At 41.5% G+C, this 13,945-nt stretch overlaps 1 protein-coding gene across 1 annotated transcript; it reads left to right on the forward strand.

Moving 5' to 3' along the window:
• Positions 1-498: 498 nt before the first annotated feature.
• On the forward strand, positions 499-10,848 carry LOC139305254 (protein mono-ADP-ribosyltransferase PARP12). The gene is made up of 12 exons (XM_070929202.1): positions 499-779; positions 1,485-1,620; positions 1,946-2,768; positions 2,889-2,939; positions 3,058-3,184; positions 3,865-4,024; positions 6,746-6,866; positions 7,112-7,208; positions 7,318-7,390; positions 8,332-8,462; positions 8,754-8,905; positions 9,418-10,848. Exons 1-12 carry the CDS (start codon positions 499-501, stop codon positions 9,957-9,959), a joined length of 2,694 nt encoding a protein of 897 aa, XP_070785303.1. The 3' UTR covers positions 9,960-10,848.
• Positions 10,849-13,945: the final 3,097 nt, after the last annotated feature.

Here is a 13,945-nt window from a genome sequence, read left to right on the forward strand (position 1 = left end):
CCAGCTGATATAGTTTGTCCTCAGTGGCAGAATGCATCAGTATAGGTCAGCATGTGAAAGAATTTCTTATTTATTTTTTTTGGACATTTCTGGTACTTACTAAATAAAAGCTAGTAAAATAAATATTTGATAATATATATATATATATATATATATATATATATATATATATATATATATTCATGTCATGTATTTTCAGTGTCTTTACTGTTGAGCATAGAGTATATGATGTATATAAATATGTGTAACATGTTTAATAGGACAGATTCAAAATATGAAGGTGTTGAAGCACATGACAGGGCTGTTTGGGCTCATATAACACTGGGACACCCCCAAGCGGAGAACAGCAGCATTACAGCATGAACCCGAAAACGGTTAAGTTTCGGTTTCCAATCATCAGAAACGATACCGAACTTTCCCACTACACTGAACCCGGCAGCCGCTCTCCCGTCACTCGCCTTGTTTGAGGGTGGAAGGAAACACAGCATGAGCACCAAGATGCTGGAGTCGGAAATATTGAAGTTCATCTGCGCCAATCAGGGAGCAGTCAACACTGATTATCTGGTGTTTAATCTAACCGTGAGCGATTCAACGAATGTGTCAGAGATCATTTGCAACCAGGACAAATTCGTTTCGTGTTGTCCTTTCGGGCAGCCGAAGGTGGTGGCCAGGACCAACCTGAGACTGTGCAGAGCCAAAGACTGCCAGGGACCATGCCGAGGGCTCCACCTGTGTAAAAACTTCCTCTTCAGCGGGTCCTGTCAGTTCTCTCAGCTGAGGTCAGTGTGTTTGCGTCAAGGAGAGTCACGTAGCCTTGAAGTGGTCTGTCTGCTTGAGCTTGTTGGTCCCGTGACTCCTTAATTGCTTTTAAAGGAAGCTTTATTCTTGAAATTCAGATTGTCGTTTTATTTGTGTGATTAAAGCCATTCAATAAACAGCGACGCTGTCACAGGTTTGTTTCGGCGTTGAAGTGAAACGGCTTGCGTTGCATTTAATACTTATTGTCTGAAAAGGCCTTGACACGTGGTGCGTTCACGCACTGTTGGCGAAGTCCGACACACCTTGGTAGAACAGACATTGACGTCATGTAGCCATAAAGGCTAATGTTACACCTTGGAAGGCTGAAGTCTAATGACCCCTGTAGCTTTAGAGTTAGAATAAAACTATTTGAGGAATAGGCTGACATTTTTGGGAAAACCATTTAGGCTTAACTTTGTAGAGCCTTCATGCTAAGCTAAACTAACCGTCTGCTGATTATGGCTACATATGCATATACATATATACACGAGAGTATCAGTCTTACATTTCCCAAAACTATTCCTTAAAGCTTGACTACATTTGTAACATACTGTGTGCTCTGTCCTCTTGACAACTGACTTTGTAGATTCAACAATAGCTAAAGGAAATGCATTGTAGTTACAAAACATCCTGCAGGGATATTAAACTCATGGCCGAACTGCGTGTGCTGTGTTCTTTGATGACAGGAGACGATGCAACTTCTCACACGAGCTTCACTCGGATGAGAATGAGGGGATACTGAGGGAGCATGAGCTGGAGAGCCTGAGCAGGACGGAGCTGTGCACGCTGCTGCTGCAGAGCGACAACACGCTCCTGCCTCCCGTAAGTTTGACTGCATGCGGATGATGCATCCAGTTGAGTTTTTCAAATCAGATTGCTGGATTGGTCACAGTGTGGATCAGAACTAATAACTGTTGCCTCGGGGTATGGAAGGGTACACGGATCCTGAAAATGTGATTGCAACAGACCTGAGAGTTCTTTGGAGTGGCCGAAGTTTTGTTGACTTTATCAACGCTTATCTTAAAGGAGTTCACTGAAAAATGAAATGTTTACATCACAACAGTCCTCTTTGTTGTTTTCTAACCCTGTTTCCTGCTTTGCTTGATTGTAACCACCTTTCCTCCTTGTCTTATCCTCCTTATGCCAGATATGTTATGACTACAACAATGGTGACGGGGAGTTCGACGGGTGTAAGGATGGTTATGGTTGCAAGAGACTGCATATCTGTGAGAGGTTCCTGAATCGCAGCTGCAGCTGCTCCAAGACTCATGACTTTAACGCTCCACAGCCATTAAAAAGCCTGCAGGAAAAGGGCGTGCCTGAAAGCCTCATTCGCTCCTTGAAGTCTGTTTATGCTAATAAAGCGGCTTTGAGGTACTCCGACAACAGGGGCGGCGAGAGGGGCAACAAGGGCAACCGTCAACAGCAGCAACTAAACTTTTCCACCAGTGAATTGTCTGCTGCTGCCTGCTTTGCTGATGCGAGCGCCGCCGATGGTCTGAATGTACAGCCAGGGCAGTGTTTCAGAGGAAGAGGGAGAGGTGGCAACAGGGGCAACAGAGGCAATAGAGGCAACAGAGGCAATAGGGGCAATAGGGGCAACAGAAGAAACTGCCAACCGCAGCAACAAACCTGCTCCACTAGTGACATCCTCAATGCCGTAGATCTGGGCAATGTCAATGGGCCATTCGACGGAGACATGCAGCTACTGAACTATTCCAACAGCGACGTCTCTACTGCCGGCAACACCTCGGACGCGAGCAGCGACGATGGTCAGAACAGAAATCAAACACAAAATCCGAGTCGAACCTCAGCAGCAGCCAGAGGGAAAAGTGGCAACCGTGCCGACGGGGGCCACCATCAACCGCTGCAACGAACCCGTTCCACGAATGACATCCCTGGTGCTGTCAACGACGATGCACACAGCAACGATGGGCCGAACAAAAGAGAGAGGCCACGGCCTGTCAGAGGTAAACTACACCGGCTGCAAAAGCTTTCATGAGAACTGTTTTCTGAAAGAACTGTGCAAAATGTAAAAAAAAAACAAAAAAACAACACTTTATAGTGCACTTTTTGTTTATTTCCTTTAGAGAAAACTGAGATATGCATGTACTTCATCAAAGGGCGCTGTATACATGAGGGTGAGTAATCAGGCAGATCATGGATCCTCATGCAAAACGACAATAGTTACTTATTTTGTGTACTTTAGAGCGATTGGTGCATCAGCTTGATCTCGTTTAATGGCCGATGTGTTCTCAGACCGGTGTTTTAAAGCTCATGACAAGATGCCGTACAGATGGGAGGTCAAAGAGGATGGTCAGTGGACCGCCTTGCCTGATAATGAGACGATTGAGAAGGACTACTGTGACCCTAAAAACGCATACAGGTACTCGCTCTGACATTTAATGGCATTGTAGTTCTGGGAGGATGTCACTCTTAAAGTCAGCCATCTCAAGGTGTGTAAACGACCAATTTCCGATCTTAGGGTTTCAGTGTTAAGTTAGATAATTGTCATCCTTAACTTTACAATTACGAAAGTATATCTTGCATTTCATTCACATCTTCAGGGGGGCTCTAAAACCCCGACTGATGAAATGGCTCTTAGTGGTTTGACATTTTGAGAAATACGCTTGTTGTCTTTCTTTGCCGAGAGTTAAATGAGAAAAGTGATACCTCTCTCGCTGCCTGAGAGTGGTATCGATCTCATCTAACTCTCTGCAAGAAAGGGAATAAACTTATTACCCAAAATGTCATACTTCTTCTTTAAAGCAAGGTGAGGCCGATTTAACTGCAGGCTTTAGGCTTCTCCACAAGCTGTTGAGTAAAATCAGAGCCTCAGCTTCCAATATTATCTCGAGAAAACAAAGACTGACCACTTTTTAATTAAATAAGTCGTTTTATGACCCGGAAACATGAGCTGAAAGGTCATTTTTCATTGGATGGGGAGAAATCCCAATATGGATGTGATGTTTCAGCAAACTATGTATTGGTGTGATGTAATAATTACTTGCTTTAAAAAAAAAATGACTTGTATGGATTAATAGTTCCTCACTTTGCTGTGTTCAGTGGCAGCAGCCCACCTGTGCATTTTGACACGATGACCTGTGGACCGAACAAAGTACGGCGACTCTCTACCGAGAACTCTTTGAGTGCGCCGACCTTCATCCACACCACTGAGTGGCTTTGGTACTGGGAGGACGAGTTCGGAAAGTGGAACATGTACGCTGTGAGTAACTGGAGTTTTTTTTGTATTTGGGTTTGGTGGTGATAACGCAGGAAATGCCAGGAATCTTCCACTGGGTGCAACGGTTTAGAGCGCGACACACTATGAGACATCCATACACAAAATGGAACCAATTTTAAGGCTATAAAAGTTAACTGTTGTGTTTACTGTATCCCGTTAAAGCTGCTCCAGTCCAGTTTTTTTTTTTTTTTTAGAAACAATGGATTAAATGACCTTTTGTAAAAAGTTAGCGATTAGCTAGTGAACATAGTGTAGCATTTAGCGGCTAAAGACCCAGATATTTCCCTCAGGAAGACAAACCCACTGAAAGGAGAGTGAATATTTGTCAGATGAACACAAACACAACTCCAAACGAAGGCTAATTTTACTAATTGACTGCTGGATGTGTAAATAAGCAACCGACACGTTCGCCATATGAACTTTAAGGTGACAAAATGTCAGTGTTTTGGGGGTTTTTTCTGCCCCCACGTGGCCAAAAAGCAACTATTATTGTCACAATAGATTGTTTTTTCATTAAATGATCTTAATTATGTAATGCTATATGGTAAATATTCTAAAATGGTGATCCCCAATATGCAACATTAATCAATCGATATATTACACTGGGGAACACAATTTTTGTTGAGTTAGGTCTGACAGCTGTTTTTAACAAATTTTTGGGTGCGGAATCCAAAACTGATCTCAGTTTTTCTCTATCACGTCAAGTTTTTGAACTATAGGATCCCCGTTTTCTTAAAAAATATGAAAAATACTGTACTTAACAGATATGTGTGTGATAGTACTGACCTATTGGGAGCTGCACACACCTCTCACCGCACTGTCTCAATTGTGACTGCACAAACAAGTTGCCACGTAGCTGTAGATGAGTCCAATCGTAATCAGCTGGCAAGTCTTACTACAGCTAATCAGTGGAATTTTGCTTATCTGGAGGGTAAGCTGTGGAGAAAAAACTTGACGTGCTAGAAAAAAACTGACTGCAATTTTGGAATCAGCATGCCAATGTTAGTTTTAATCAGCATAAAAATCTAACTCAACAGAATTTTTTTTTTTTAAATTGTTCCCCAGTGTTATCTAATCCTATTTTAAGGCCGATCAAAGTTTGAAGTCATTACTCAATAATTCTACCTCATAAAAACCTTGTGGAAACATTGAAAGTGTTCCTAATAGATAACAGTGTGACTTAGCAAACAGAGGAGCAGCAGCAGCAGCAGCAGCAGCCAACAGCTTCACTGAAGATATGCACACTGACAACATGCCTCAGCAAGCGAAGTTAGTGGAGCTGACTTGGGCTAAAAATGGCCACTTTACCTCTATTTCAGTGACCTTTTGGAGGCGTACCACGACCCTAAATGCCGCTGGAGTGACAGCAACTCACTGTAATACATTTTGCACATGCTGACTGTGCATGCTCTGCTGATATTATAAAGTGGAATTTATAATATCTAATAGTGATGCAATACTGAGCTATCTGAGCCACACTGGCTGTCGTCCATGTGGACTCTGACAGTTGTCGTGGAGAGGAGCAGTGTCAGATTCTAAAAACTCAAATCACACCTCGACTGAACTTCCCTCTTCATCCTTCCCACACATGGTCTACTAATCCTGCGCTGAACTGACGACTGCATGTGTTTACATAACCCTGCAACTCTTTATATTCTGTTTCATCCGCTGTATGTTTATGGCAGACATTTCTCTCTTCCCTGCTGTATTCTGTTGCCTAAGCTGCTGCCCATGCACATCATTAAAGTTTTAATCTGGCTCACATCCACACAAAAAACACCAAAAGAGGCAGAGACGCTGCCACACAGCCTGTGCACACAGCTCAGGCAGTGTGGCAGCGTCTCTGAGGAGAGAGATTAGCAGCAGCGGAGATTGTAGCCAGATTGCATACATTTGAATTTGTCATGCTCATATTGGATTGGTGACTTAAGAAATAAAGTTTTTAAAGGCATTTGGTGGAGCGCCTTCAACTAAAGCTGATCAATTCTCCAACTTTCAAAGCGGAGCCCTTCTAAACAGTTTACACTTCCAAAAGGAACATTACATGAAGTTACAGATATCAGACTTTCAGAGCAGCATGTGAACACAGCATAATAATTATGCACAAAAGACAACACTTGTCTGGTTAGAAATCCAGGGTCTGATATTTACGTTGTTCCTCACATTTCAACTTCAACTTTTAAGGCACATTTTGAAATTTGATGCATTTGCCCAAAACTGAATGCATTTAGAACTGAATTAAAGTTGAAGTCAATTTTAATACTAAATGATCTTATGCTCTGAGACAGGAGATATTTCGCATCTAAAATAATCTAGAAATGGTGATTTAATAAATGGATCAAGGAAGAACTAAATGTTAGCCCTGATTGAACTGTGTGCACCAGTAGATCTGCTTTAGCATCTAATACTAATATTTCTTGAAAACAACAGAACATTTTTTACTTGGGATTTTCTCAACTTTCACAGATGACACTAAATGTCACCATACTTCACCATAGATCATATCAATCATCCATAACCACAAGGTTACAACAAATATGAGCTGAATATAAGTTTTGTAAAAAGAAATGTTGTTGTCTGACAATAATAGATACAATATCAAGCAGCAATAATGTCTTTGCATACCAACTGGCTCCTGATTGGTCATCTACCGTTTCAGATATGTTTTGAGGTAAAAACAGACTTATCTGTCTTGTGTGGCAGACCGGTGGACGCAAACCAGCAGACATGGACAGCTCTAAACTGGAGCAGAGGTTTCTGGACAATGAGAAAGATGTTGTGGAGTTCATCGCTGGTTCACAGTCGTATTCGCTCAGTTTCCAGGGTAAACAAAGATTATGTAATTGATCTCTGTGTTTACAGTTTTGCACAGTTTGAAATATTAAAGAATCAGAATCAGAAACTGTTTATTGCCAAGTAACGTACATTACAAGGAATTTGCCGTGGTCTGAAGGTGCTATTGTTTTGATAACAAATATGTAGAATATGAAAGGTAAAATAAGAATAAAAATAAAATAAAAATAAGATAGCTGTATTATAATCATGTCTTTTAAAAAAAAAATTCCGCAGACATGATACAAACAAACAAGAGCTATGGCACTAAGAGGATTGTGAAAAGACGGCCCCGGTTTGTCTCCGCAGCTGATGTCCAAACAGCGAGAATTAGGTACGACGTCCCAAATATACTATGATGGCCCCACTTATCTTTCCCACATTGTTCTCAAACTACCTCACAATAAAACTAATCCTAATCCTACTTTTCTTTCTGACCACAGAAGGCCTCAAACTAGTTTCACTGCTATACCGGACCACTGGGACAAGACACAGATTCCTCAAACAGGATTCACGGTATTGTGAATACACCACACCTTCAAACTGCAACTGAGAAACATTAAAAAAAGTCTCTTCTCAGCAAACGTTCATGTGCAGGCTTAGGAGTCATATGAATGAACAATGTTAAATATTTTAGAAGTAGCCACGTCATCATTTTCATGATGTCCATATTTGTTTACTGTTTGTCTCCTGGGTGTGATTTTCTGATAAAATGGTTAAAAAGGTCAATGCAGTTTGGCAGCAACCTGGACATCTGAAGTTTCCCACATAAACATAAAAATAAAGCTCCTGTAGGTTATCAAAATGTGTACCGCATAAATGTATGTTGACACTGTGCTGTGCTGTTCACACATCAGTGAACCGCACTGTTGCATTTAGTGACACGTACATTCATTACCATGAACACACACACACACACACACACACACACACACTGTAGTTTATTTTGAGTCAATCACACATACGCAGTCCTGCTGCAGTAAATAAAATCAGTCTGCTGCTGAAAATAGTCCCCAACAAACGCACTATTTTCCCCTGTTTGAGTAACATTTTATATACAACTCCAGTGCCCAGCTGTTTTAGGAAATGATTTATCCTTTTTTAAAGATAAAATTATATATTCGTGACTCGTTTTTAAAGAGTTACAACTTGAGTAGGAACCAATGGGCTTAGGGCTAACTAACACGTGGTTTTGGTCTTTTGGGTTTCGGCAATAACCGAAAGTTTAAAATAACGCAGGATTCATCTTGAAGTGGAGAGAAATTACTGCCTGGGAGGAATGAAAAACTGCCAGTATCTTGTTAGCAGACAGCTCTGTCACTCCAAAAGCATTTTCCATCAGTGTAACCTGAGAATTGCTTTTTAATAGAAAGATCTTCCTTAGTATTTTCACTAAATTTTGAATTAGAATTAAAAACTTTTTGCTTAGGAAAAATAATTTGGTGTATGTTTTCCAGCGAGTCCCCCTCCTGCGCACCTCGGATGAATTTAAGGAGATTGAAGCTCTTTTCTGTAATACCATGAGAGGCTTTGATATCATCAAAATGGAGAGGATTCAGAACAAAGCTCTCTGGGAAGTCTTTCAGTGGTATGTATGTGATTTTTGTGAGTTCGGCCTGGAAACTTCTGAGTGTTTGTGTGTATAATATAATCACCACAGTCTGGTTGTCAAAGTGAGACTATGTCATTTGTTAAAGTAGAAATAACACTTTCGTCCTCTTACAGATGCAAAGTTGCGCATATAGATGAAAAGAGCAACATTGCTCACTCGTGGGATTTGGCCACTAAAGCAAAAGTGTTCAGCAAAAGTTACAAAGTCTCGCTTTCGTAAATGCATCAGCTTGATTGAAGTTTTCTGATTTCTTTTTCCTAAATAAAGGCAGAAAACTCAGATGATGAACAACAACGGTCGACGCAACGTGAGAGAAAAAAAGCTTTTTCATGGCACTGACACTAAATATATAGATGTCATCTGCCACACCAACTTCGACTGGAGAATCTGTGGAACTCATGGAACTGCTTTTGGCAAAGGTGAGTTGAAGAAATATCCACTCTGGCTTACTTACTGATAACAATTATTGCTTTTAACAGTATTACTTTAAAGTGATTTGCTCTGGCTCAGAGACATTCATGGTTATAGCTCCTACCAAGACAATGGATCTCAATTTGCTATGTGGTGCTCAAAATGCCAAAATATAACTGTAAAAAAAACAAAAACAGAAGCAATTAGTTGACTAATTGAGAAGTTGATTGACAGAATATTAATCAGCAACTGTTGTGATAATCAATTAAGTCAATTAACAAGCAAGAATGCCAAACATTAGTCAAACTAGTTTCGGCTTCACGATTGTGAGGATTTGCTGCTTTTCTTTGTCGTATGTGATGGTAAATTTAATATCTTTAGGTTTAGATCGTTGGTCGCTGAGACCAAAAATATGACTGTTTATTCAAGGAAATTATTTGCAGATGAATCGATAATGAAATGAGTATAATGACATTACAGTAATCCAAAAATTGTAATCTCTTTCTGTGTCCAAACCCAGGTAGTTACTTTGCCCGGGACGCCAAATACTCCCACAGCTACACCAGTGACTCTGATGTCAAATCCATGTTTGTCACACGGCTGCTGGTGGGAGACTACACCAGAGGGTCCTCCGACTACCGCCGACCCCCTTCCAAAGACGGCGGGGACATAAACTTCTTTGACAGCTGCGTAGACGACGTCATTAACCCCTCCATCTATGTTGTGTTTGAGAAGCACCAGATCTATCCCGAGTACCTGCTGCAGTACAAGACCACGCACCCGCTCGTTGACTTATATGGTGCTACGTCGGCGCCGAGACCAGCACCGGCGCCGAGACCAGCACCGGCACCGAGACCAGCACCCATTGTGTCAGTTCATCAACCCAGCACATCAGTTTATAAACCGAGCACAGCCTCATACCAACCCAGCACACTGTCTTACCACCCCAGCACATCCTCATACAAATACCAACCCAGCAGAACAGTGCAGAACATGCAATCTTCTCCACCTTCCCCGCCAGCCCCACCACCAAAGAAATCTGATTCCTGTGTCATCGCTTAGGCACTAAGGTGAAGTGAGGGCAGGTGTGTTTTTTAATAGTGATGCAGAATGCTTTGGGTCATTTTGATAAATAGATTAAATATAGTAATAATATCCATTAAGTTTAAGTGTGCAATGAGGAGTAGCTGTAGAGTAGAGTGGCTTTTATGCAGCACATGACATATTTATGTGTTGGACCGATTTATTAATCACGCAGATAATAAGTAGAGAAAACAAAACTACGGCGAACAGGAAATAACCAACCAAGTTTCCAGCCAAATGTAGCGCAAACTTAAGTCCGATGCTTCATGTACTTTACACACTTAATCTGTTTCCATTGCACTAAATCGCTTTCGGCTTTTATCAATACACCAACTCAATATACTAATACACGACTTTTCCGGGCGGATTGACAATGCGCAGGAAACGCACTAATCGAGGTGTGGTTGATGGAAGTTAACATAAACAAACGGGATGTCATTTGAAACGGTCAGAAATCAGCTCAGGAAATTTTATACATCACATTTCCATTGAAATACTCCTGTTCAGTGATTTACAATACAAATACATCACATTTAGTAATTATTGCATTAAGAGATTCTGCTGCACAGCTCCCTGACCAGTGGAGGGCGACAAAATCCCCCGCTGACATACAAAAATAAGCCTTAAAATGAATCGCTTCATTCACAAAGTGTAAATGAGGTTTTGTAGTGTGTATGTCTGACACAATGTTCTGGGTGTATGGTTATTGATAATTTAACGCACCTCTTGCAGATTTTGAGTTGAGTGTTTCATCTGCTTAACATTATGATTTCACTGCAACTAAAAATATTGCCATTTTCCAAACTGTTTGCAAACACTTGATTTTGTGTACCGACAAATAAATGCAATATTCTGCAATATAACTGCACACAGAGCCGCTGTTTTGTTTTCAGGTTTGCATCATATGGCCTTGTTTGTTACTGTTGGAGCTGCATTTCTGTCGCCGTCTGTCTCATAAGTGAATTGAAAACGCCACCAGCAGTCGGGTCGGGCCTCTTAGTGAAATGAGGCAGGGCATGAAAAATGATCAATATGGCTGCCAGTGCTTCCTGTGACATTAGGCCTGCAAATCACCCCCCCCTGCCCCCCTCTCCTCAACACACACACATACACACACAAACACACACACACACATACACACACCCCCAATACATACACTGGCAACCGCCTCCTGTTGTGCTTCCTGACAAACTGCAGCGTGAATGTGAATGTGTTTGCTCGTTAAGGTGGGATTTCACTATAGTTATGCACTCTGACTTTTTCACGAGCTTAACACCGATTTGTACAATATCTAGTGAGTTATATTTTACTTCTGAGATGTTTTGACTTTATGCTGTGATTTATATTACTGTATGAATATTAAGACATTCATTTGCTCTAAACCAGAAGGCATTTCTCTATCCCATGTTGAAGTGCTGATTTTTACTGTATGCAAAATTACAAGACCACCAAACCCTGGTCCAGATGTACTCTGATCTGTGCAAGTGTAAACAATATCTTAACAGAATAAATTCACTGAAGTAAGGTTTAGTTTGGAGCAAAGAACATTTTAGTTGAAGCTGCACTAATCAATGTTTTTATATTAACAATGGATCAGATGACTTTGTGCACTGCAATCCTGTGTCATTTCAAAATACAATGTTGAACAATTGGTATTAATGATAACCAAACTAATACGCGAGGATTCACAAGCACTGGTGAATACTTGGGTGGTGGTGGTGGAGGGCTGAGCGCCCTGCCGTATATGATTTAAATATAAGAGATCTAGTAGGGAGCATTTATTGCGCTGTGGTTCAAAACCTATAGCTGCTTTTCTGTGCAGAAAAGACACACAGCTCTGACGCTACAGTAGATTACGAAGAGACGATTCCCAGGGTGAAAATGGATTCGTCTGTCACTACCACGGCATCCATTTCTCCGCCACCATGCTTCATTATGCGCGTGCTGCCCATTAAGATGGAGCTGTCCTATGGGAAATGCAGCTGTGCCCTGCAGGATGCAACAGCCCACCCAGTGACAGTAAATATCCACTGACATTAAGCAGCCTAAGCAGCTACTTCCTGTCTGATGTGTGCCCGTGGCGGCTGCTGTGTCTTGCCCTGGTTGTTGTTTCCTGGTAGACAGAGCAGATCCTCCAGAGCCGGCTGCACGGAGCTTCCAGGCCTCAGCATATCGGAAAATCTGGTTTTCCTGCATCGCAGGAGCTTATGAATTAAATATGACACCTTTCCCTTTGTTTGCATGCACCCCTTCTGGTGTTTGAGGTGTTTATGTTTCTGCTGAGTCATGGTGGTTTTGTTCCAGCCGATGGAAGAACGCTATAGCGGCAAAACCCCAGGGTGGGTGGAAGTGAGTCAGATCTTTATTTGGCTGATAGCTGGAGAAGTTTTTGTCGAGTTTCTGAAATGTTTGTGGTGATTTCAACAACAGCTGCGGTCAGCAGATCTACTGTATGTGCCGCCTCAATAGATCGATACCGCACCTGTTGATCAGCCGATTATTAAAGGTGTATGGTAACAGCTGTATTTTTGGTAAATGTGTGTTACATTTAGTGACGAATAACTGTCCTTAAAGGTGCTTCATGCAGCATCTCAATCTCAGTCTTTACACTAATTTTACATTTGGCTACAGGAGGGAAATTTGCTGGATTCTTTTAAGGCACAAAACTGCAGGAGGGCGTTCTACCCAAGCCCCCAGGAAGTGCCCATGGCTTTGAGGCCCATTTGACGGAGTGGCCAAACTGTGTAGTTACAACGTCCAGGTCCTTCATGGGATGCACACTGGCCCAAAAAGACTTTTCCACGGACTTGCATTGTAAAGGAAGAAAAATCAGTGGATACGTTTTGTTTGAGGTACATCAACTTACCAGTACGAACACTTCAATAGCCCTTCTTTAAATCGTTATGTCCTCAAAGTTGTAAAATGCACTAATTCCCCTGACCTTCCCTCCAGTGCCACCATGAGGCTGAAATTTTAGTCCTTTAGTGAAATGTCTTGACAACTATTTGATGGATTATCATGAAATTTGGTTCAGGCGTTTATGTCCCCCTCAGGATGAATTGGCGATCCCTCAACTTTTCATCAAGCGTCATCATGAGGTCTAATTTGTCCGATACTTTGATTCATGATCAGCCTCAACCATACTTTGGGTTTAGTGCTAATATAGCATGCTAACAAGCTAGATTAAGATGGAGAACATGGTAAAGATTATACCTCCTAAACATCCACGTCAGCATTGTCATTGTGAGTATGTTAGCATGCTGACGTTAGCATTTAACTCAAAGCACTGCTGAGCTTTAAGTACAGACTCACAGAGCTGCTAGCATGGCTGTAGACTTACGCATTTTATGATTACACAACTATACACCTGTCAGTGATGACCCAAAATGACAAAAGCTGCTCAGTACACTGCGGAGTATCTATTATACTGTAAACCTGAGTAGTGAAGGAGTGAACAAGGAAGTGCATTTGGACACAGCAATAGTCTTTTCTTTTTCTGTTGTTGCTGTTGCACTGTCTTGTATTTTATTTTTGGTATAGTTCTACTACAACTTCTACCTCTGCTATTGTATACTTGTACTTCTTGTAATAGAATTTGCTGTTTAAGTAAAACTGTCTTGCCTTGAGTTCCGGGACAAAGGACAGGAAGCAACTGGGATAATGGGAAATGTGGTTTTAATGAAGTGTGGATAAACTACTGCTGTGAGATAGAGACTACCACTCCTCTGAGGCAGCATCCTCATCTTAGTTTCTATTTTTGTGAAGCTGCTGTATGCAGATGTGTCTTGCTGTGATTGGATGACAACATTTTGTGCTGCACTTTGGGGTGCAGCTTGTGTCTCTGTTCTCGTCTTTTTTATAAAGACATGCATTCACAGCTGAGAGTTGGTTATGTCATGAATTCATGCTGACACCATTAAACGGCCAAAGAAGTGGCTCAACGCTGAAATGATGCAGCTAAAGCA

Source organism: Enoplosus armatus, chromosome 22, assembly GCF_043641665.1.
Source record: "Enoplosus armatus isolate fEnoArm2 chromosome 22, fEnoArm2.hap1, whole genome shotgun sequence".
In the NCBI taxonomy this organism is placed as follows: Eukaryota; Metazoa; Chordata; class Actinopteri; order Centrarchiformes; family Enoplosidae; genus Enoplosus; species Enoplosus armatus.

Coding starts and splice junctions, on each gene's coding strand:
- LOC139305254 (XM_070929202.1), top strand. CDS start 499: ATGCTGGAGTCGGAAATATTGAAGTTCATCTGCGCCAATCAGGGAGCA. Junction 1,621..1,945: donor ACAACACGCTCCTGCCTCCC/GTAAGTTTGACT, acceptor TCCTTATGCCAG/ATATGTTATGACTACAACAA. Junction 3,185..3,864: donor GACCCTAAAAACGCATACAG/GTACTCGCTCTG, acceptor TGCTGTGTTCAG/TGGCAGCAGCCCACCTGTGC.